A 23941-nucleotide genomic window follows, 5' to 3' on the forward strand; every position below is an offset into this window, starting at 1 on the left:
AAATTCTACATCCTACTAATGAAAATAAGTAGTTCTGCTCTTTTTTCTGATACCAACTTCCAGCTGTGTTATCTCAAGAACAAAGAGAAAACAGGAATCCAATTATGTCTAATTAGCTGTCCAACACAAGGACTATCTGGGATGCCTTCCTAATCCTTCCCTATTTAGGTTTTATAGTAAAATGAAGGCTTCATGGACATTCTCTCTCTCACTTTTTGGCTGAGGAACTAGCATTCAGGACTCTATCTTGCCTGTAAAACAGCTATCCAGGGACAGTTTTGATAATCTTAATTGTTAAAGCAGATTTAGAGCTAAAATCCCAACCAGTTTAACATCCTCAATGTACAGGAAAGAAAGCTTAGGCTCAAGAAATTTCTTTGTTTTTCTCTCTCTTATTTAATTGAAGTATAGTCAATTGACAATGTTGTGTTAGTCTCTAGTGTACAGCATGGTGATTCAGTTATATACATGTACGCACACACGCATATATACATATATACTTTTTCATTATAGGTTACTACAAGATATTGAATATAATTCCCCAAGCTATACAGTAGGACCTCATTGTTTATCTATTTTATATATAGTAGTTAGCATCTGCAAATGCCAAACTCCTAATTTTCCCTTCCCTCCTTTCCCCACTGGCAGCCATAAGTTTGCCCTCTATGTCTATGAGTCGGTTTCTGTTTTGTAAATAAGTTCATTTGTGTCTTTTTTTTTAAGATTCCATATATAAGTGATATCACATGGTATTTGTCTTTCTCCTTCTGGCCTACCTCACTTAGTATGATAATTTCTAGAAATTTCTACCACTATCTCAGAGAGCCACATTCTCTTATCCATCTTCTTGAAATCCACAGAGCTTTGACACCTGAAGCTTTTGGCTGCACAACCTGACCTAAAGCAATGGCAAAATCTAAGATGAACTGATGTGAGTATATTTATCACCTTTATTTATCCTGCATAGTTAAATATTCATATGCTCTTTGAAATAACATCAATCTATTTGATTATGAAGATGTCATCAAGGCCCCAATGATACTGTTATCTAATATAAAGAGTTTGACCATGTAACTTTTCTAAAATCTGGAAAATTCTTTTCCTAAAACATGTGGCTCCAGGATTTCAGATAATGGACTATACACATCTGTAAGAGAAAGTGCATTGAAGGTCCGGATAATGGTGAATTCACCTCTGCAGGGTATTACTGGAGATGGGTTTTAAACTAGTAACAGTTCACTACCCTCTTGTGTTTTATATATATCTTAAATTACTATCTGCTAAAACTTTTTTTTAATCAAAGGAGGAAAGTATGACTATTTCAAGGAGAAAATATGTATCTGAAATCATAATTTACCCAAATCTTTTGATTAAAAAAATGCATGGCCCTTCAAGTAAATGAGGAAGCTAGAGCTGTAGAGTTTCAAAATTTGAAAATATCAGAGTAAGTTATTAGTAGAGTCTACAGCCTCCAACTACGGATCCTATTCTTTGTTTTCTAGTCACCACCATACACTTAGATACAGACGCCAGTTCTTCTATTGTCACCTAATTTGTCACTGTTCTTCCTCAATCTCTTTTCTTTTAATACACTTTGGTCCCCTAAATTTGTTGTCCAAGGACAAGTGGAGAGAAAAGTACTGTTCCTTTTTTATATCCAAAAGTGCAAGGAGGAACTATACAATTAGCCATCATTTATGTTTTCAAGAACTTTGGATGGAAAATATTTGAAATGAAGGGAACATTTGTCTCTTTCCAAATAGTACTCATACCTGTGTAATAAGATACAACTTCTCTCAGCCAGCGAGCATAACACATCTAAGTAACTGATTGGGGGATTGGGGCACTTGCTTAGCACTAATCATCCAATCGTGGTCAGTTGATGGTCAGTCATTATATTTACAGGGAAGTCCCACTAATACAGATTAAAAAGATTTCCAGGATGTTCTTGCCAAATATCAGCAAACCAGGGATATCTCGAAAGCCCCACTTGAAAGAAGTTTATTTAAAACATCTTCCTCCACAAATATCTTTCAAGTACATGGAGTCAGTTTTGAATTCCATTATTGTAAAGGAATTTATCTTTATCTCTTCTTTCCTCCATCTGGATCTGGATCCCTCATTAAAGTGTCCTTCAAAGAATGAAAGGGATCTTTACAGTAGCTTATGGTATTTCTGGATCCCTGTGGTGCTGACTAATTCTAATCTGTAAACAATGGAAGAGAGGGAAAGCCAAGGAGACTTAAAATTTCAAGGTAACTAAGATGAGAGCATCAGTTTCAGATGCCTTCTAAGTATGGTACAGTTCTTCTTCTATATGTGGCACTGGCAACTTGAATTTGCAGATGCCTCTATGGAGACATGTTATCATGCAGCAGCACGGGCCTCTGACATGAAAAGGAAACTTGGATATTTAACTGAAAGTATGTGTTAACTAGGGTGTCCAGGAGTGCTAGCCAGAGGAAAAACTACGCAAATTGTAAGGGAGGAGAAAATAGGAGTGCTTCTCCCTAAGGACCATGTACCAGAACCAGCCCCAGGTGATCTCTTTACACAAAAGGAGTGAAATTCAATCCTCAGGGTCTGAATATCTTGGGTCTGAGTGATGCCTAGGAGATATAAATAGATAGTTCCAGATTTCCTGTTTGTATTTGGGGCATCTCTTTGTTTCCATTTTTTAATTTACTCAACTAGTTAAACATCTTCAGGATTCTAGACAATATAGGTAAGTAAACTGAGTAATGCTCAGTGAAAACATATAGAAAAGGACACCAGAAAAACAGTCAGGAAACCGCAGGAGATGCTCATTCTTCCTAGAACTTAACCATTTTGCATTTCCTTCAACCCTGACCTATGAAGTATTGGACATGGATTTTACTGGATGTGACCTACAATTGTAGAATCTCTGTGCTCTTCTATTAAATTAATCCTCTGCAAAGAGCATAAGTAATTCTTTTCTTTTAGAATGTGTTTATGCTATAGTCATTTTTCTTTTGATGTGAAGATCTGAATGTTGTGCTTAGACATGTCAAACTTAAACGTATATTCCAGTAGTTAAAAACAAGACTCAGTAGTTAAGCAAGTTTAGTAAAGATAATGTGTATATGTACATATACACAAATATATGCATTAATTTTTCTGTAAATGTCCTCATTTCATCTGTTGTTGGGCTAGAAGTATAACTGATTTGTGATAAACCATCCTACAATACTAACTTCAGAATTGCTTGTAGATTTAATTGATGTTTATTTGGAAGTATTTTATAAATGAAAACCAAACTTCAAATTAAGTAACTTTTTAATAACCATGTAGTCAGAATAAGACTTAACCAGTATTTAAATCTAATTCCAGATGGCCCTAAAACCACGCTGTTTCTACTAACCACATGCTGCCTGTGTGCATATATTCATGATTCAGTCAGACTATGCCATCAGTAATATTACAGAATAATGCTACAAGGCATTCCAGTCCTACAAATTACGTAACCGTAGGTGATAAGGCTACAGTTAAAACAGAACCAAATAAAATGAAACAGATCATTAGTGTCCCAAAAGATCATCAGTACAATTAAAACAAAACCTGCATATATATGTGTATATGTATGACTGAAACACTATGTTGTACACCAGAAATTGACATATTGTAAACTGACTATACTTCAGTTTAAAAAACCAACCAAACAGCAAAAAAGAAAACCTGCAAATTTTGTTCCCCTTCCTTCCTTCCCATCTTCATTTCTATGTTTCTATTGCTTAGACTCTTCTCTTCCCCACCCCTAATGTCCTAACGAAGCCCGCCTCACTATAAGCCCCCTCCTCATGACTACACTTCACTCACATATGTGGCTCTGGCAAAGATCTGTGCCAGGTATGCTCCAAAATTAATCTTTCCTCTCACTCTCTGAAACCTAAAAATCCCATTTAAAAGAAATTTCAAACAATTAATTTATATGTTAAATGGTTAAAACAATTGGTTTATACATTGAAAGTGGATCCAAAGGCTTAAGCATCTCAACATTTTATTATAGTATTTTGAAAGAATCACAAACCAATTAAGGAAAGGCTTAATGGGCTATTTGAGTACTATATGGTCTAAACTGTAACTCCCAAAAAGGTGTTCTTAACATTTCAGTCATATAAAAGGAGGGAATAGGATAATGAATACTTCATAAAAAATAAAAGTAAATGGAATAAAAGTGTACTGTACAATGATTAGCATCCTGAACTGCAGCAGAGTCAAGGGGTGAAGAGACAATTGTTTCTAAAGGCCCAGATACCATCTCAAAAAATAAGAAACTTAACTAGATTTATTTGAGAATAGGGACTGGGGGAGGAAGGGAGCCACTTGTCATTCACTTATTTTATATCTATGTCTCTTGCTATACTTGCTATATATTTTTTATTTGTGTACACACACACACACACACACACACACACACACACACACACACACACAGCCTAATCCTAATGTTATATCTTCTAGCCTGCTTTTTCACCCAGCATCCTCTTTGCTTCTATCCACATTCATTTGGAACTAAAGAATTGTAATCAATAAATAATCATCCCTCTATTTTCTGAAGAACTATGGATGCCTGATTTATAATGTGAAAACATTTATTTATTTATTTTTTTGCTGCTGTGGTGATACCTTGAAATATGAAGTATACAGCCTAATTTTCAATCAGTGATTGAAGTAGGATAGAATATTTTTCACTTCGCCATATGCTTGGCATATCCATTTAAGAACCCAGCTCAGTTTGGCATTGCACATGGTTTAGGTTTTTCATGCTCATTCTACAACTTTAAGGAATGTATTGCTGAACAGACAGGGATTGATTTAATTCACCTGTGTATATTCAATGCCCAGCATGGGACATTTGTCTATTTTACACTGAGATATGATCAATGAAAAATCTGATGGCATAGTTTTGTACCTAGTTTTATTTTTATAGGCAGTGTTGAATGATAGTCAAGATCAGAGCTTTCAAGTTTATCCTATCTGATGTTGAATCCCATGGGAACTAGGGCAAGAGGCTAAAAGTCTGGAAATTAATTTTTTTCTATAGGGATAAGAACAGTATCCATGTCATGGGATATTGTAAAGGTCTTCTCAATGGGCTACTGTGAGGATTTCACAAGTTAATACATGTAAAGCACTATGACACATATTACACATTTATTAAATGCTATTATTTTTCAAGATACAAGATTTAATCCTTCCTTGGAAAGAGTCAGAGTTCAATTTTAGGTTAATCTATCTCACTGTCCTTTCAGAGAAAACATATTGGGAAAAAAAATCGGACCTGACGTCATTCAGCCTAAGGCAAATCCTCAGTCATCCCTCTGGTCTTTCATTAAAAGCCCCAGGTTTGGAGTAAGTGGCCACAGATGGCCTTTCACAATTACACCAGTCCTCAGGATATGTCGTATGTCCTGATTGGAATCCCAGGACTACAAGATTTGCACACCTGGATCTCCATCCCTATCTGTTTCATGTACATTGTGGCTCTTGTAGGTAACATCTTCTTGATCTTCCTGATCGTGACCGAGCGGAGTCTCCAGGAGCCCATGTATCTCCTCCTTTCCATGCTGGCCTTGGCAGATGTCCTGCTCTCCACAGCCACAGCCCCCAAGATGCTGGCCATCTTCTGGTTCCATTCCATGGGTATATCCTTTGGTAGCTGCGTATCCCAGATGTTCTTCATACACTTTATCTTTGTGGCAGAATCTGCCATTCTCCTGGCCATGGCATTTGACCGCTACGTGGCCATCTGTTACCCACTGAGATACACTGCAATCTTAACCTCCTCAGTCATTGGGAAGATTGTCATAGCTGCTGTGGTTAGAAGCTTTATCATATGTTTTCCATTCATCTTCCTGGTACATCGACTTATCTATTGTGGGAGAAACATCATTCCCCATTCCTACTGTGAGCACATGGGCATTGCCAGATTGGCATGTGATGATATCAATGTCAACATCATTTATGGCCTGACGGTGGCCCTACTGTCTACAGGAATGGATATAGTGTTCATCATTACATCCTACACAATGATCCTTTGCACAGTGTTTCAGATACCTTCCTGGACTGCCAGATTCAAGGCCCTTAACACATGTAGTTCCCACATCTGTGTCATACTTATATTCTATGCCCCAGCATTCTTTTCATTTTTTGCCCATCGCTTTGGGGATAAAACTATCCCTCATCACATCCACATCCTAGTAGCCAACCTCTATGTGGTGGTGCCCCCTATGCTCAACCCCATTATTTATGGGGTGAAGACCAAACAGATACAAGACCAAGTGGTTTTGTTTTTCTCTCCCATTAACACATGCTAAAATGAAGAATAATGCTAAATATTGGGTATTTTGAATAACACACACACACACACACACACACACACACACACATACACACTATTTAAAAGTCTGTTTCAATGAGGCATAGGAATAAATGAAATTCATGAAAACTCTCAAACACACTTAAAGGGATAGAATCTGCCAGAAATGCCAAAAGCCTATACATTTTCCTAAGGCACTTAAAGATTTTGAAAAACTATTTTATTTTATTTTTAATTTTTAACACCTTTATTGTGGTATGGTTCTTATACAGTAAACTGTACATATTTCAGATGTATAATTTAATGAATTTTGATAGATGTATACACTAAATTGTCAATTCTCCTAGACATAATGTTATGCATTTTAACTTATTATAAAGGATAAATAAAGATAACTGAGAAAAATATTTTAGGATTTAACCCAGATGGACATCTCCTGTGTAGAGCAGAGAAATGGGAGTGATGGGTCACTGAGCTTTCTTATAGACAGTTGAAATTCTGCTGAAATACTAAACACTCCTACGGCAATCAGCAAATACTTGGACCAATGGCATGAAGCCACTAAATTATAATTCTTTTTGTCTGCATTTATTTCTTAAGTTAAAATGTGAGCTGTGAAATCAGATATTTTCTGATTCACTGATACCTCATAAAGTCTACTGTATAAAATAAGCACATAGTATATATTTATTGAGTTAATTTTCCTACACATTGAGGATTTTAGGCCCAAATCATCAATGGAGACTTCATAGAGGGACTAAAGGACTGAAAAGTTCTATACTCAAGCCAAAAAAATTAAAGGCAAAGAAGATTAAATAGACTATTATGCAGAATCTTATATAAAAAATTCTCTAAACACCCCAAGTGTAATTATCTATAAGCTGTCTCCAGTCTGTACCTTAATTCCTTCACTTCAAGAAAATATTTTTATAATCTCTCCTTTTTCAAGGTCTAGTACATCATGAGAATGTGATATTTGACATTATTTGCACTTAAAGAAAAACCAAAAGAATAAACATTGAGTCATTCTCTTGAACATTCCAGATTAGTTTTTTCCCTTCCTTTTCAATTTTTTGGAATCATTTGAGGCGAGGCATTAACTCTCAACTGTTTGATAGAATTCACCTGTGAAGCCATCTGGTCCTGTACTTTTGTTTGTTGAGAGTGTTTTTGCTTGTTTGTTTTTGTTTTTATTTCTGATTCAATTTAATAACTGGAAATTAGTCTGTCCCAGAGTGTTTACCAGAGGCAAGAGGTGGGAGGAGGGGAACTGGATAAAGGTAGTCAAAAGTTACAAACTTCCAGTTATAAGATAAATAAGTACTAGTGATGTAATGTACAACATGATTAATGTACTTAACCCTGCTGTTTGTTACATACAAAAGTTGTTGACAGAGTAAATCCTGAGTTCTCATCACAAGGAAGAAAATTTTTTAGTTTTTTATTTTGTATCTGTGTGAGATGATGAATGTTCACTAAACTTTCTGTGGTAATCATTTCATGATGTATGTAAGTCAAATCATTATGCTGTACACCTTAAATTTATACAGTGCTATAAGTCAATTATATCGCAATGAAACTGGACCAAAATTATTAATATGATTTTATTGTTCTTTTACATGCTGTTTTTTTAAATAATTTTTTACTGTAGTAAAATATATATACCTTATAATGTGTTATATTAATCATTTTAAGTGTACAATTTAGTGACAACATCATACCTATTAAACAACAACTTCCCATTTCTCTGGTAACCTCTTATATACTTTATAGTTCTATAAACTTGCTAATTCTAAATATTTAATATGTGGGATCATACAATATTTATTGTTCTGTACCTGGCATATTTCACTCAACATAATGTTTTCAAAGTTCACCCATGTTGTAGCATATATTCATATCTCATTCCTTTCTATAGATTCATAATACTCTATTTATATGTATATGCTGCATTTTTTATTCATTGATCTGTTGTCATACATTTACTCTGGTTTCCACTGTCTGCCTATTGTGAATAATGCAGCAATGAACATTCATGTACAAGTATCTGTTTTATCCTTGTTTTCAATTTTTTGGGTATATATCCAGGAGTGGAATTACTGGGCTATATGGTAATTCTATCCTTAACTTTTTTATGAACTGCTAAACTGTTTTCCGCAGAATTTGCACCATTTTACATTTTCACCAGCAACGTGTGATTGTTCCAATTTTTCTACATCCTTGCCAACACTTGTTAGTTTTTTAAAAAATAGTTCAGTAGGTGTGGTGTGGTATCTCATTAAGGTTTTAATTGATATTTCATATGCCATTGGTCATCTGCATATATTCTTTAGAGAAATTACTACCCAAGTCTTTTGCCTATTTTTCAATTGGGTTGTTTGTCTTTTTGATTTGTGGCTGACTGAATTCTATATATATTAGGGGTATTAAATCCTTATCCAATGTGTAATTTGCAAATATTTCCCCCACTTTGCAGGTTGTCATTTCACTTTGATAGTGTCATTTGATGTACAAAATATTTTAAATCTGATGAATTCCAATTTATCTTTCTTTTTTAACATTTATTATATACACTACTTTTCCTTTGAGATTTATAAGGACACCATTTATGCACCTCTGCTTTCTCTAATTATAGTCAGGTAGTGATGACCTCTAAATATTTCTTCAAGAGGACCTTTATAAAATGGGTCTCCACTTAACACCAGTCTATCTGACCAGGAAATAGGTCCAACTGATTTTACTCTGCTGAAGACCAAGAATGCCAGCTTGGTGTGTGCTTCATAATTATACATCTATACTTTTGGTAAACAAATTAGAATTGATGATCCTTTAAAAAATATTCAGTAGCCTAATGACCCACCTCCCAAACATAGATAGGTAAAAATCTAAGTGTGGAGGTATTTTCAAATGTTAAGTTGAAAAAATTTGTCTACCTATCCCGGAGCTAATTAAGGTGCCTTTTCAAAAGTATATAGAATGAACCAAAATATCAATAAAACATTCTGGCCCTATGTATCTGGAACAGAGTAAGAACAGCTGAGTTGGAAATATTTTATAGGAGCTGATTTAATGAAGGTGATAATTAAATTATTTCAAGTAGATAGAATTACTAACACATTTTTATAGTTTGAGGGTGAAAAGGACCCAGGATAGAACTCTGGGGAGCACAAAAAGGGTGAGGGGGAAATAATTGAAGAAGATCAAGAGTCACCAACTACCAGTTATAAAATTAAAAAATCACTAGGATGGAACATATAGCACAGGAGATATAGTTAATATTTTATAATAATTTTGTATGGTGTGTAATTTATAAAAATATCAAATTGCTTTCTTGTGCAGATGAAACTAATATAATATGTAAGTTAACTATACTTTGAAAACTCAGTAGAAGAGAAGAGAAGAGAAGAGAAGAGAAGAGAAGAGAAGAGAAGAGAATCAAAGTGGTAAACTATTCAGAATTGTTTGTTGGTGAGTCAAGAGTAAACTGAAGATTAGCTCAGATGGCAGTCTGACCTCTGAATCAATTCCATTCAATAGGAATCAGAACCATTGGTTCACTCTCTATCACAGAAGAAATTCTAGGAAAAGCACTTAGGGTTCATTCCTTACCTTTTGATCCTTATCACTTATTCTTCCTAAAATCCATTATGAATGCCCTTTTCCACACAACCGAAAGTATTCTACCTAAATTTGCCAATGTCTCAATCTTACATCAAGTATCCTAAAGCTTAGTTACATAGAAGAAAGTCTACAAACCAGGTAAAACATGTCAAGAAGAAAGGTCCTGTGTGCATAAATCTATCTTAGAATTTATCATTTATTCTTAAGACAAAAGACATACTAATTCATTTTCACATATTTCTAAAAATGTGAAGGCACATATATCTTTTTTTTAAAATCAAGACCACAAGGCATGATTCCTTCGCATATATGAGGCATATAACAACTGCTTCTTAAAGGAAAAAGGAAGAAAAGAGACATGGTATTAAGAGGGATGGAGGAAAATTTAGTCAAATGTGCAAACTTGCTCAGAGCTCAGTATGGTAGGATTTAGAAACTCAGCATCATAAACATAAGGATACAAAGGCTACAAAATCATGAAACATAAGCAGTAAGTCAAATTTATCATTGTGCAAGTATTTTATAGCATTATATTGATAAGACTGTAGGTTTTGATAACAATTGATGAATACATAAAGAACTAAACAACGGAGGTAATAGAAAAAGTATTAATGTGTAAATGGGGACACATTATCCTCATGATTTTTATGCATGCAATTTTCTGAATAACCTTGGAAATATACTAAAATTTTTAGACTTTATTGTCCCATCATATGCAAAATGTTTTATTGTTTTCTTTTATTTCAATAAAAACATGGTTAAAATATACTTCCTCTGAGTTTTGTTGTTAACATGACTGTTTTGATCAAGAAAAGAGTCCAAACTTCTTTTAATTGAATGCCTCAACACTCCAGAACAGTAAGCTAGCAAGAAATCCATAATTTGTGAATCCTAATGCAGAAGGATTTATAAAGGACATAGCTCAACCTGGGACTAAAACATAAAAGAGAAAAGGAAAAAAAATATATGTTCATTAATATGCTCTTTCTACATTTATCACTCATTAAACCGGTGGGATCTAAAACCCTATTTTTTCACTATACTTGTCATGAGCTATGATGATCTGTAAATTAGCTATCATTCTGGTAACTATCACAAAATGATTATATAGAAACCTCAAACATCTCAAATTACATGGATTTTTGTTGTTTTATTTTGATTTGAGATATTGTTACTTGCACAGAGTAAAGCCTGAAGATATTAATTACAATGCATTTTATGAACACATTTTTACCATATGGATACAGATCTGCTTGGTCTTTGCACCACAGACAAGGGGATTGAGAAATGGAGGGACCAGCAAGTAAATGCTAGAAAAGAGGATATGGATGTAAGAGGGGATGTGAGTCCCAAATCTATGTGTGAAGGAGAAGAAAGCAAGAAGGTAGAAATGGAGGAAGACACAGATGTGAGCGATGCAAGTATTGAATGCTTTCAACCTAGCCTCCTTCTGGGGCAGACGAAAAACCGTGATACACATCTGTATGTAGGACAATGTGATGAACATGAGGTCAAATCCCGCCACAATGAAGGCCTCAAACAAGCCATAGATTTTATTAAGCTGGACATCTTCTGCAGCCAGTTTCACAATGGCCATGTGCTCACAGTAGGAGTGGGAGATGACTGTTGTATGATAAAATTGCAAACGGTACTTTATCAGCACCATGCATGGGGCTACCAGAATGGCAGCCCTGAGTGTTACTACAGCCCCAGTTTGAGGGACTAGCTGGTGGGTGAAGATGGCAGCATGTCTCAGAGGATAACAGATGGCCACATACCGGTCCAGGGCCATGGCCAGCAGGATGCCTGATTCAGTGCATTATAATGTGTGGATGAGCCACATTTGAAGCAAGCAGGAATCAAAATAAATCTCTGGTACATGAAACCAGAAGATTCCAAGCATCTTGGGCACAATGCTGGTACTAAGTGCAATATCTGTGACTCCGAGCATACCTAAGAAAATGTACATGGGCTCATGGAGGCTGCCTTCTGATTTGATGATGATCTAAGCAGGGAATTTCCAATCACAGCAATGACATACATGGCACAGAATGGAAATGCAATCCAGCACTGCACAGACTCGAGGCCTGGGATCCCTAATAGTGTCAACACAGAGGGCATGAAGACTGTGCTGTTGGAAAAGGACCTAGAGTCCTTGGGTCTCACGATGCAACTGAAATAAGTTAGTGCTACTGTTTCTCTTCTACTTTCTAATTTCATCCAGAATCATCATTTTGCTAGAATTTTGTTGAACTCTGATTATATCATGCATTATGTTTACATATAGAAGGGAAAAGACAGATCCTTAGTCACATCAGCATTTTCAGGAACGACATCCACAGCACTGCACCACAATAGGGTGCTATAGCATGACAAGCCAAACACGTCAGAACCAGCAAAATACCTGGTCAAGGGAATCAAATGCTGACCTCTGTTATTCTTTTCTGGACCAGTGGACAAAATAGACTTGTTCATTTTGTTTGGAAATTTCATTTTAATCAGCTGGTGAATCTCTTCATATCCCATATCCAGGTCCCTTAGGACTCTATTATTCCCAGTTGTCTTTAATTCAGGAACTGTTGGTTTGGACCAGCAAATTCTCAGACTTTGATCTGTATATTAGGATAAGAGACTACCTATGAAGGGAAATAGATATAGAAACAGGTGACACCCAAGATCATAATCTCTCTATATAGCTATCTCTCTCTCTGTCATTTCTATCTATATAAAATGGATGTATTTTCAAAAGAAAGTGAAGGAAGAGCTTAAGGAAAGATCATTCAAGTCCATGTTTTTTGGTGATTCTGGGTCAAGTTTCTTACTAATTTTACGTGCCTTAAAATTAGCTGTGTCTTAAAATAGTTAAAATTCCATAATGCATATTATAGAATACCTAGAGAGGAAAAATCTCTGTGAAGCAAGCGCATTGGCAACAGCAACATCTGAGGGCAAGATGACTCATTCTTGATGACTGCAGAATATAGAAAATAGGTGAAATGGGTAACTTAGCCAGAGAAAGGCTATTTTATTGGAGTCAACATTTCAGAGCTACAATGAGCATGATTTTTGACCAATTTAGTCTCATTCATTCTTAATGAAACATAGATCATAAAGAACATTTGAATCATTATATGACCTGAGACATAAGAAATTAATAGAAAATAAACCGTTGAACACATTCTCTAAAAGGAGTCAAGTGTAGAAATACATATGGAAGACAGATGGCAGGTCTTAAGACACCTGAAATGATCCAGCAGAGGGCTCTAGAGCAACTGATGGACATTAATCACTTCTCAATTCACTGACTACTATTTTTCCTTAAAATTTCAGCTGGAAATCCTTCTCTGACCAAAATTAGTATTTTTTAAAAATTATGTATTCTGAGTCAAGATTCTAAGATTATACATTAGAGAACTGTTTGTGATTATGTGAAAAGTAGAATTAGCTTATTTTATTGTTTGGCAGACTCTCCAGGAATGTTGCTTTTGATCAGTCAGATCATGATCAACTAAGTATTTACTAAATGTTACCAAAAATTCCAGTAATGCAGGAAGCAGCTGTGGTTTATGCTGGTAAACCTCAAGTGAAAGAACACACTCAGCCGGGCTCTTCTATGACAGAAGGAAGGCTGTATCAGCTGACATGTATTTAGGATAAACTAGACAGTCAGCTAAGTACCTTGATTTCCACAGTTTTTCTCCCCAGTGCTTAATTCTTTGACTCTTCCATCCATAGATCACTGACTCTAGTGGCAGTAAAGTTTTTCCTCTTCAAATACAATCAGAATTAGAACAGGATCCTTTAATAAAAATCATATTTTCTGACTTGTTCAAGAGGTAAGAAGATGATGTACGAGCATCATCAGACAAGAACAGATCGTGGGATGGCAGGCAAAGAGTACATCTTTTACTACAGGTCTCATGGGATGGGCTTATCATTGGAAAGGCTGGTAATGAAAAATTATGGGATTAAATTTGGGAATAGTGAGAATTACTTGCCAATTTTTCTTGGAACCTGGGTCTGCTACTTCCTGACACCTGAAGAGTATTACCAGTTCTTCATTTCACTATCATTCATCACTTACCATTCAATAACTCTTCTGAGATTTCAGCCTCATTTCCTTGCATTATGGGTTCTGCCATGCTTCTTCTTTCTCTGCACCCTCTGTAACAGCACCTCGTTAATGTTATAAACTCTAATCCACTTGGTGCTGGGACGCTCTGTCAATACATGGACATCTCTGGGATAGCCTTTCATGCTTTTCTCTTGTCTCTGCAATGTAGACACTCTCCATCATCTGTTCCCATGTCTGAGATCATGCTGGTGTGTTCTTCCTCTAAGAAAACTCATGGAATGTCTGTGTTATTCTGAGATGAAGCATCAATTTATTGAGCTCAAATTGGAGAAGAAAAGCCTTATCCACCAATTTTAATATTCCCTAATGAATATATGGAGAAGAGGGACTTATGAATATGGAATGAGGAATTTATTAGTCACTAGACAAAACCAAAAGGGACCCAACATGTTTTAATTAAGCGCTCTTTAATTCATCCACACTTAATATCCCTAAAATCATTTCTACAACTTGTAAAAATCTCCTTGTTTTCTCTTTTGACTTTTCCCACAGGCTAAATGTAGAGAAATTAATATACACAAGATATATTATTATAAAGGGAGCTCTTTTTGTACTGTCCTTATTTGCAAAACAGTAAAGTCCTCTTAAAGATTGGCATGTTCCTATGCCAAGTGAGTTCTAATGATACAAATATCTTTGTGACCCTCCCTTTCACTGAGGTATTCTGGAAAAAAACTTGTATCCATAATTGAGCTTTTATTAGACTATTACATCGAATTCTCCTGCAGGATCATTATTCAGATTTTTACATTATTGAATCCAATTCTGTAAGTTCAGTAATTTCTCAGAATGACCAATTATGATGGAATTTTTTAAATCCTATCATATTGAGCTCTGATAAAGTTGTTGCATATTTGAATAATTTTTCTCCATCTTCCCCTTTTCCTTTAAAAAGCGTTCTTTGTATGCCACATATATGTGGAGGAATTATGGTGTTTGAAAAGCATAAGTGTTAACTCTTTTCTAAATGCTTGTAAGACTTCACCATGAAGCCATCTGGTCTCAGACTTTTGTTTCTTCAGAATGTTTGGTTACTGAATCATATTCATTACTTGTAATTGGCTCGTTCATATTCTCTGTTTCTTCCTGGTTCAGTCTTTTGAGATTATATATTTCTAAGAAATTTTCCATTTCTTCTAGATTGTCCATTTCATTGGTGTATGACTGTTCATAATAGTCTCATGATCCTTTGTATTTCTGCAACATCAGTTGTAACTTTTTTTATTTCTGATTTTATTGATTTGGGTCTCCTCTCTTTTTTCTTGATGAATCTGTCTAAAGGCTTATGAATTATGTTTAGTTTTTCAAAGAATCAGCTGTTGGTTTTATTGATTTTTTTTCTTTTTTGCCTCTATTTCACTTATTTCTGCTCTGATCTTTATGATTCCCTTCCTTCTAACTTTGGGTTTTCTTTGCTTTTCTTTTTCTATTTCCTAATGTATAAGGTCAGGTTGTTTATTTGAGATTTTTCTTGTTTCCTGAGATATGATTGTATTGCTATAAACCTGCCTCTTAGAACTGCTCTGCTGTATCCCATAGATTTTGGTTTGCTGTGTTTTAATTTTAATTTATCTCCAGGTGTTTTTTGATGTTCATATAGTTAACAGTAGTGTGCAGCACACTTAAAAATTGTTAAGAATGCTGATTTCATGTTATGTGTTGTTATTTTACTTTACCAAAAAAAAAAAAAAAAAAGAGTCAGCATTATTATTTCCCTTGAAGAATTGGTGACTGTAAAGGAGAAAGGGGGGTTGGATTGCTTCCAGGGCCAAGAAATGTTACGCTTCTTCATGGGGTGTTTACGTATTACATCTACCTTGTGAAAATTATTTAAGAAACTCTATCACATATGATTTTTGTATGTATGTTAAAATTCAATAAAGCCTTCTGTAAAATGTTACACAAATAATTGCTCAGAAATAAAACAAACAAAAAACCCAAAAAGAACAAAAAGAAATACTGAGGAGCTGGAGCAGATTAAAGGATTCTGAAGATATATCAGTGTTACATTACTGTGTGAGCCTATATTGGATTCTGGGCAAGAAATAGTGTTAAGAAGTCAATCTTCAGATCATTACCTAACTTTGAATATGAACTATAGACTAGCTTATAGTATTATTTCAACATTAAATGTTCTAACATTGAGTATAATATTATAATTATGCAATAGAATATTATTTTCCTTGGTAAATACAGGGAGAATTATTCAGAAATAAAGAGGCACCATGTCTTCAACTTAGTCATAAATGGTTCAGAAAAACAATTATCAATCAATCTATCATCTTTCTATCAAATGAAAAAAGGTAAATAGGTCAAAATATAAACAATTTGTGAATTTGGTTATGTGTTATAAGGGAATGTCCTGAAGTATTCTTGCAAAATTCTATACATTTAAGATTATATCACTATGGTTGGATAAAGAAGTTGTGAGATATATATATATAGTATGTACACACACACAATGGAATACTACTGAGCCATAAAAAATAATAAAATAATACCATTTACAGCAACATGGATGAACCTGGAGGTCATACTAAGTGAAGTAAGACAGAAAGAGAAAGGAAAATACCATATGATATCACTTATATGTGACACCTAAAAAAAATGACACAAATGAACTTATTTACAAAACAGAAACAGGCTGACAGACACATATAAAACAAACTTATGGTTACCAGAGGGGAAGAAGGGTGGTGGGGTAAATTGGGAGTTTGGGATTTACACATACTAACTACTACATATAAAATAAACAACAAGGTCCTAAAGTATAGCACTGGGAACTATATTTGATAGTTTGTAATGACCTATAATGAAAAAGAATATAAAAAGGAATATACATATAGATATATATATGTGTGTGTGTTTGTGTATCTGAACCACTATGCTGTATACCAGAAACTATCATCTTATAAACTGATTACACTTCAATATAAACAAATTTAAAAATTATATCAATACAAAATTTTAAGCACTATTTTTGAAAATGATCTCAGTTCAGAAAAGGGTACAATTATTCACACACTCGACCAATCGAGAAATAAACTCATTTGCCTCTGATAGCAGCTTACACTGATTCCTACTCAATCACCAAGTCCTAGCAAATATCTCTTAAATAATTCCAAATATGATTTCTTCCTTGTATTAGTTATTACTTACTCCTATTTTCAATCTTACATGAGATCTTCTGAGAAATAAAATATATTTTTTGGCTTTTCAGTTCTTGATCTTTCTTATATATGTCCTACTTTCAAAAGTTACTAAAGTTAGCATTCTGAATCTAAAAACTAGTCTGGCATCTCCTGATATGATGCAGTATTTGTTTTCAGGGTGCTTTAAATTTCTTGCAATATCTACAGAAAATAAGCTGCCTAATGTATCTGTATACAGTTCCTTCTAGTATGTATACAAACTCGTGTCCTTTTGTGCTAGCCTAACTGCTGTTTAACTTTTAGAATTTAGTTAGGTCGTCTTTAAATCAGGAATTTCGGCCATTTTCATTGTTTTTTCCAAACCCCTTCTAAAAGCTTCCAAAATATGTATGACAGTACCCCTCATTTTCAATTTATGTAACTACCTCCTCTACTTAGATCATACGTCTACTTTATCTGTATGCTCATGACCTACTTAGTATATGGCACATATTAATAACAAATATATACTGAATGAATAAATGAGAGAATAAGTACACATTTTTAACCAAAATTTATACGATAACCATTAATTCTCACAATAGCATTATTTACATATTTTTGAATTAAAAGCACATATAGAGGAAAAGGTATTCTTTCAAATATCTCCAACTCAAATAATTTAATCACGTAACATTTCAACAGCCCTGCAATAAACTTTACAATGCCTAATACTAAACGTTCTATATCCTAATTTTAAGTTCAAAAACACCAATTATTAAAATCATAAATTTATTTGGCAAGGGCTCTATGCAGTATAGCATTCTAAGTGATTTATATAGATTAAGATCATTTAATCAACACAAGAAATATATGAAAAAATTATCAGTATTTCTAAATAGTAGACATATGAAAATTAAAAAATAGTAAACTCAAAAATAATGCCCCAAATTACAAGGTCCGTCAAGGGCAGAATCCAGATTCAAACTACATTTATCTTGTTTTCCCTGAAAATATTTCCGTTTACTTTGGGTCCACCTGTTACTTTGGTGAGTGCTTGGTACTCTGATACGCAGTGCTGTTTGTTTTAGCTTTCCTGGTGTAGATACTGAGCTATGGCTGATTTCAATCAGCCGATGTGAATCACTGAGGGCCAAGCTGGGAGATGCACAAAGCTAGCTCTCCTAATTCAGGGTGAGCTGGCGCCTCCATATAACAGCCCCCAATCCTATACTAGTGCTCTTCCTAGGATGATTATAATTTTACAGCAGTTTAATAAGAGGTTTGGGTTAAAGAGTCTTTCAAATCTAAAGGAACAGGACTACTAAATAGGGCCAGACCCAATGACACAGGACAAGAACAGTGTGGTTTCAAGTAAAGTCATCAGATCTCTCAAGCAGCTTCAAGTAATCCAGGGTTGTTAGCCTTTCTCTAGCACTATTCGGAGAACAGAAGTCTTTCCCCTTACTGTTGATGCTGAAGCTTAAAATTCCTATTGTAAGGCACAAACCCTTCTTTCAACCAAGTTAATACTTGCCATAAATAACTGTTTCAGGTTGGGAAGTTGATATAAATTTTATGACTGACCCTAAAATTTTTGAAAATACATATCATCTTTCATGAGAATTCTGAGCATGACTGGGACAATTCGGAGAGAGCTGGTTTGGACAGACGAATAATTTCTGTGACCAAACTTCATGTGGAAGAAGGTCAGACAGTGAATGGTGAGTGAGGCTCTGAGAGATGAGCTTTCCCAGGTCAGTCCCTTTCATGAGTCCAAATAAGAAATCATTGCTTCTCCAACTAGAATTATACTAAAAAATATTGTTTTATTTCTCTTTTATAATGTCTGCCCTGATTAATCTGAATATTTCAAGATGTTTCTTTTTTACCTTTAGTGACTTTTTGTAAATTAGTATGATTGGCTAGTTTTGTGTTGTCTTGGGGAACTGGACTCTCTTAGGAATTTTTTAAAGGAGGCTAATTTTGTTTCCTAGTCCAAAAGTGAAAGCAAAGGTTAAGATTTTTTTTAACGTGCGAACTACTTTTAGACAATGACTGTCATCTGCTCTAAACCATACTGAGCCTCCTTTTCCACCCTTGTCCCAAGTGAACCTGAAAGCTCACCAGGGATTGGTGAAAAACAGTTCTCCAAGTGTGTCTTATAAAACACTCATCCTTCACCATCTGAAACAGCAAAAAGATCTCCACTTTACGGCTTCTATGTGTATTACCAGACATGATCCCTGGTAAGTCTTTGGGTTTGAGATTCTGCACTAGGTGTAGGGAAATAGAAGACTGGTTTCAAAAAGAATGTACATATCATGTAATCTAATAAAATGCCAGGATGAAAAACAATCAACACGATCTTAACAGTAGTTGAGTGTTCAAACAGTATGACAATTGTGTCTCATGCTTTCACAACATTGCTGAATCAGTTAATTCGTCACTGGGTGACACATTGTAAAGTGAAGATGACAAACAGGAGGACCTCTAGGGAATGATACTTGTGATGATAGATGCATGGAAAGCTTATCTGTTAAAAGATCAGGATATTATGCATGTTTAGACTGGGAAAGATGCAGGGAAAATGATGCCCTTCAGTAATTCAGTAGAAATGCTCATTCAGGTAAAGTGCTCATCAAATATCTCAAGTTATTCATGAGAGGGAGAGGACAAACTCCCATGGATTAATAGCTGGCATTTATTGACAGATCAATACAGTTTATATTTCCTGCTAAATATAGATGCATTTTGTGATTGAATGCTCAAACACTGTAATGTGTTTCTATCCTTGAATATTGTCTTAACAATAAAGAAATTGAGACAATTAGATGTTTTATAACTGGCGGCAGGGCATGCAAAGCTAAGTAGTGACAGCCAGAACTTAAACTCCTTGGACTGACTTCAGATTCTGTCATGATCCATGGCCAAAGTGTATCATTGGAATATAGATTCAGGGCTTGAAGGAGACATTAAGAAGGGGGAAGTTTGAGGATCAATATAAATAAGACCTATTGGACATTTGGAGCTGTCCTGAGCTGTGGCAAGCTATCTCAGAAAACAAAGAAAGCCCTCTATCACTGGAGGACTTAAGACAGAGATCAGTATGTGTCTTCACAGAGGGAAAACTTTCCTGAAAATGTAGCGAGTGTGGATGTAGAGCCCCAAATTCCTTAAATCTTTTAAATCCTGGGATTCAGCCTGATTCAAAATTGGACTTGTAAGTAATACTAATAATGCAGATTTTATGCCATAAAGATGACTCAAGTATTTTACCTTGGCCTATGAATTTTAAGGGTTTAAGTTATCTTTCCTCTCTCTTATAAACAAACACTTCTCTACACACAAAGTTGCTTTCAGCTTGTCTTTTGTCATTCATTGCTGCAATTCTCAACCCAAGAACACCTTTAGCCTCATCCCTCCCGACTTCTCCTACACAAAGACAGTGAGTCTCATAGGCTTTGTTTCCTTGCTTTTCTTTTGATCCACATCACTTCCTAGTATCCCATGTGTACTATCACAAGTATCTTTCTAACTTGATCTCCCTACACCTATCTTCCAGGCCCTTGAAGCCATTCATCAAGCTGCTAGCAGACTGAATTTTTTACCTTCCGAAAAAAAACCCTGTCATTCCACCCTCCTGATTTAAAATTATTTGTTTTTAAAAGCTAACTTCACATTTGGTGTTCCTTTTCTTTAGCCTCAACACCTATCATTCCTGCTTATGAAACATTTTATATGTGAAAACTATTTATTGATTCACAGTCCCGCCATAGCTTATATGTTTTGTGAATTTGTACAAATTCTCTTCTCCTGAAATGACGTATTTCATCTCTCTTATATGGTTAATTTCTACTGAAAAATGATCTTCCTTCATAGGCAACTTATCCTGCCCATTTTGATTAAAGGCACATAACCATTAATTCCTATTCATTAAAGATTTTTTCCCAATGCAAGTCTATAACAATGATTTAGCAACCAGAAGTGATATGCATTTCCCTGCACACCCAGAGGATATTTGGTAACACCTGAAGACATTTTTGATTTTCATGACAAGTGACAGCTACAGACATCTAATGTGTAGGAGCCAGGGATGCTGCTAAACCTCCTACGATTACAGAGACTTACCCCAAACAAAAAATTTATCTAACCTACCGTGGCAATTGTGCGGCGATTAAAAAACACTTCCCTAGAAGAATATCATTAGGACTCATAAAGTTAGAAATGTAGACCTATCATCCGGGAAAGTAACTACTTTGTTCATATGAGATATGATCTTTTAGACTGAAGAAAATACTTTTGTATTTTATGTACCTGCTCATTTGTTTACTTGCTTTCTTCTCATTTTGCCCACCTTCCTCTAATTATTCACAATATTTACTTCTCTAGAGCTTTGGCTTCCCTGTTACACTTAAGTTTTTCTAGGCCAAATATTCCTCACTTGGCCATGCTAAATCTCCCAAATTAATATTCTTGATAGAGACAGTAGCATACACTTTTGAGCCAAATCACAGAGATTGTTGACAAGTATGTGCATGATATGCTGTTGCAAAAGGAGTCCTCTGTCAGAAACATAGCATCTAATAAACATGTTCTATAAAATATGTATTGTAACTATTTGGTGACTGAAGAAATTAATATAGGGGTTGCTTCTTTCAGATTCTGAAGCAACACAAACTGATTGAAATTTTTATTGTACAACCCAACCTGATTTAGTTACATTCTGATGTGCATCTCATAATGTTTATGAATTATAACTATAAAATCTCAGAGGACACAAATTACACTTTCTTGTTCTCTCTAGGTCAATATTCCATCAAATTTGGATCCAAGTAGATCTACCTACAACAATAACAAGTCTTAGCTTTCCATTAATAAAATAGGGTAGTGATGCCAATATCATAATTTAAAAGTTTAAAAATCTTAAGAAGTGAAAAAATATTGTGCATATTTAATAAATGGTTGATGCTACTTTTTGAATTCCAAGCACTCAGCACAATTTAGATACCTCCTAATTATAGGATAAATAAGTTTATCTTTGCTCCCCAATTGCTTCAAACAAGACTTGGATCACAGTGAATGCTTAAATAATATGTATTGAATAAAACCATTAGAAAATAAACTTCTAAAATGTATGTCATAGTGTTACCTTCTGATTTGAAAGAGCTCTAGTTTATTATATTATAAATTTGCCCAAAGGAGAATTCCTGAACAGAGGTCTTTGAAAGGAAAGCCATATTGAGAGATGAATAAGTTTTAAGAATAAGAAGCAATAAATGCTCTTGCAACTGACCTAAGGTGGGGTATAGATACCCTTTTATATCCAAGGGACAATCCAAGTTTATCAGTGGCAACAACTTGAAGAATGATGGAGAGAATGTGACTGTGAGATTTTTCTTGTCCCAGATCTGTTGTTTTAGGCCTTCCTCATTGTCTTTTATCTATTTATACTTTATTTTAATGGTTTCAAAATGACCTGTATGGTTAGTTAAAAAAATAGTAAAATTTGTAAGTTAGTATTTTGCATATATGGGGGTCAAATATATCTATATTTGTGTATGTATATAGATATAGATATAATTTTCTTTTTGGAAGAGATAAATGTAGGGAACTGCGAGGCAGGAAAAATCCCAAGGGATTTGGAAAACAGTAAGCCAAAGCTATCCATAGAAGGCCCAGGAAGCATGTAGTGTTATGTGTGAAGTAACCAGTGAAGGGCAGAAGAAAGAAGGGGATGGATCTAGTCCTATGCCAAATAATGTGTCAAAGAAATATTTCAACTGTACAGAAATTGTATTTTGAGTAGCTGTAAGATGGATATGTCTATAAGTAAAGAAAATATTGTATTTAATAGAGAGTCCTGTGTTACTGCAAATAGTTAAGAAAAGTAACTATTCAGGCTTAATAGTTATTGATAATGAGGGAGAAGAACAGAAGACATTGACACTTGAAATTGAATAGAAGTGATATGCACGTAGCAAAGCACAGCGAGGATATATCTAAAAGGAACTGCTGAGGAAAACACCCATGAATTTAAAAGTAACACATTTATTTTCTTGGAGTTTAAGTGGGAGAAGGTGCAAGATGTATGGTTGTTTTTTGGGAAAACACAGGAAGTCTGAAAAATTAGGTTGAAAGCATTCTGAGAGAGTTGATTGCAGGGGATCAGACCATGAAGAGACTAACCTGGAAAAAATAGTTAGTGAACTTCAAAACTGAAAAATATTCTAGTAAAATTAGTTTTCTGATTATGATCAAGCAGAATGGTTTGTCATCACTGTAGATCCTTCATGTCTAGCCTAGGTAGAGCCTAGTTCTTGAAATATCGTTATTCTGGAGTACATTTTTTTCTTTTAATTCCAACAGGCAGGGCACAAAAAAGCACAGATGGTGATTAGCGAACAGAATTTGTTCCAATAGTCATGGACCAGAAAGAAGTCATCCCGTCTACTTAATTTTTCTCATTGAAAATGATTAGGGTATGCAGACATGGAACCTGAGGATTGGTCATTTAATGGCATTGGCAAAAGAGATAGAAAATTAGAGAGGAATAGTTGGTATAGAAAAGATAAAATGGTATGCTCCTAATCTAACTACAGTATACTTTGCTAAAATAAATTAATTTCTTCTTATTTTTAATTTATGAAGTCCTAACAGGGACTAGAAGATGATACAGCAGTACCTCTGCGTGATTCTACTGACCAAGTCACC

The 23941-nt window shown here is 34.8% G+C and overlaps 2 protein-coding genes across 2 annotated transcripts; one reads left to right on the plus strand and one right to left on the minus strand.

Moving 5' to 3' along the window:
• Nucleotides 1-5397: 5397 nt before the first annotated feature.
• LOC105097954 (olfactory receptor 52Z1P) lies at nt 5398-6338 on the plus strand. The gene has a single exon (XM_010990589.3). The coding sequence runs from the start codon at nt 5421-5423 to the stop codon at nt 6336-6338; it is 918 nt and encodes a 305-aa protein (XP_010988891.3). The 5' UTR covers nt 5398-5420.
• A 4839-nt stretch (nt 6339-11177) lies between these two features.
• LOC105098020 (olfactory receptor 52A1-like) lies at nt 11178-12181 on the minus strand. Its single transcript, XM_010990644.3, is given in 2 exon segments — nt 11178-11968; nt 11971-12181. Coding segments are annotated over 2 exon segments (1002 nt in total).
• Between the last annotated feature and the right edge of the window lie 11760 nt (nt 12182-23941).

Source organism: Camelus dromedarius, chromosome 12 (assembly GCF_036321535.1).
Source record: "Camelus dromedarius isolate mCamDro1 chromosome 12, mCamDro1.pat, whole genome shotgun sequence".
NCBI lineage: Eukaryota > Metazoa > Chordata > Mammalia > Artiodactyla > Camelidae > Camelus > Camelus dromedarius.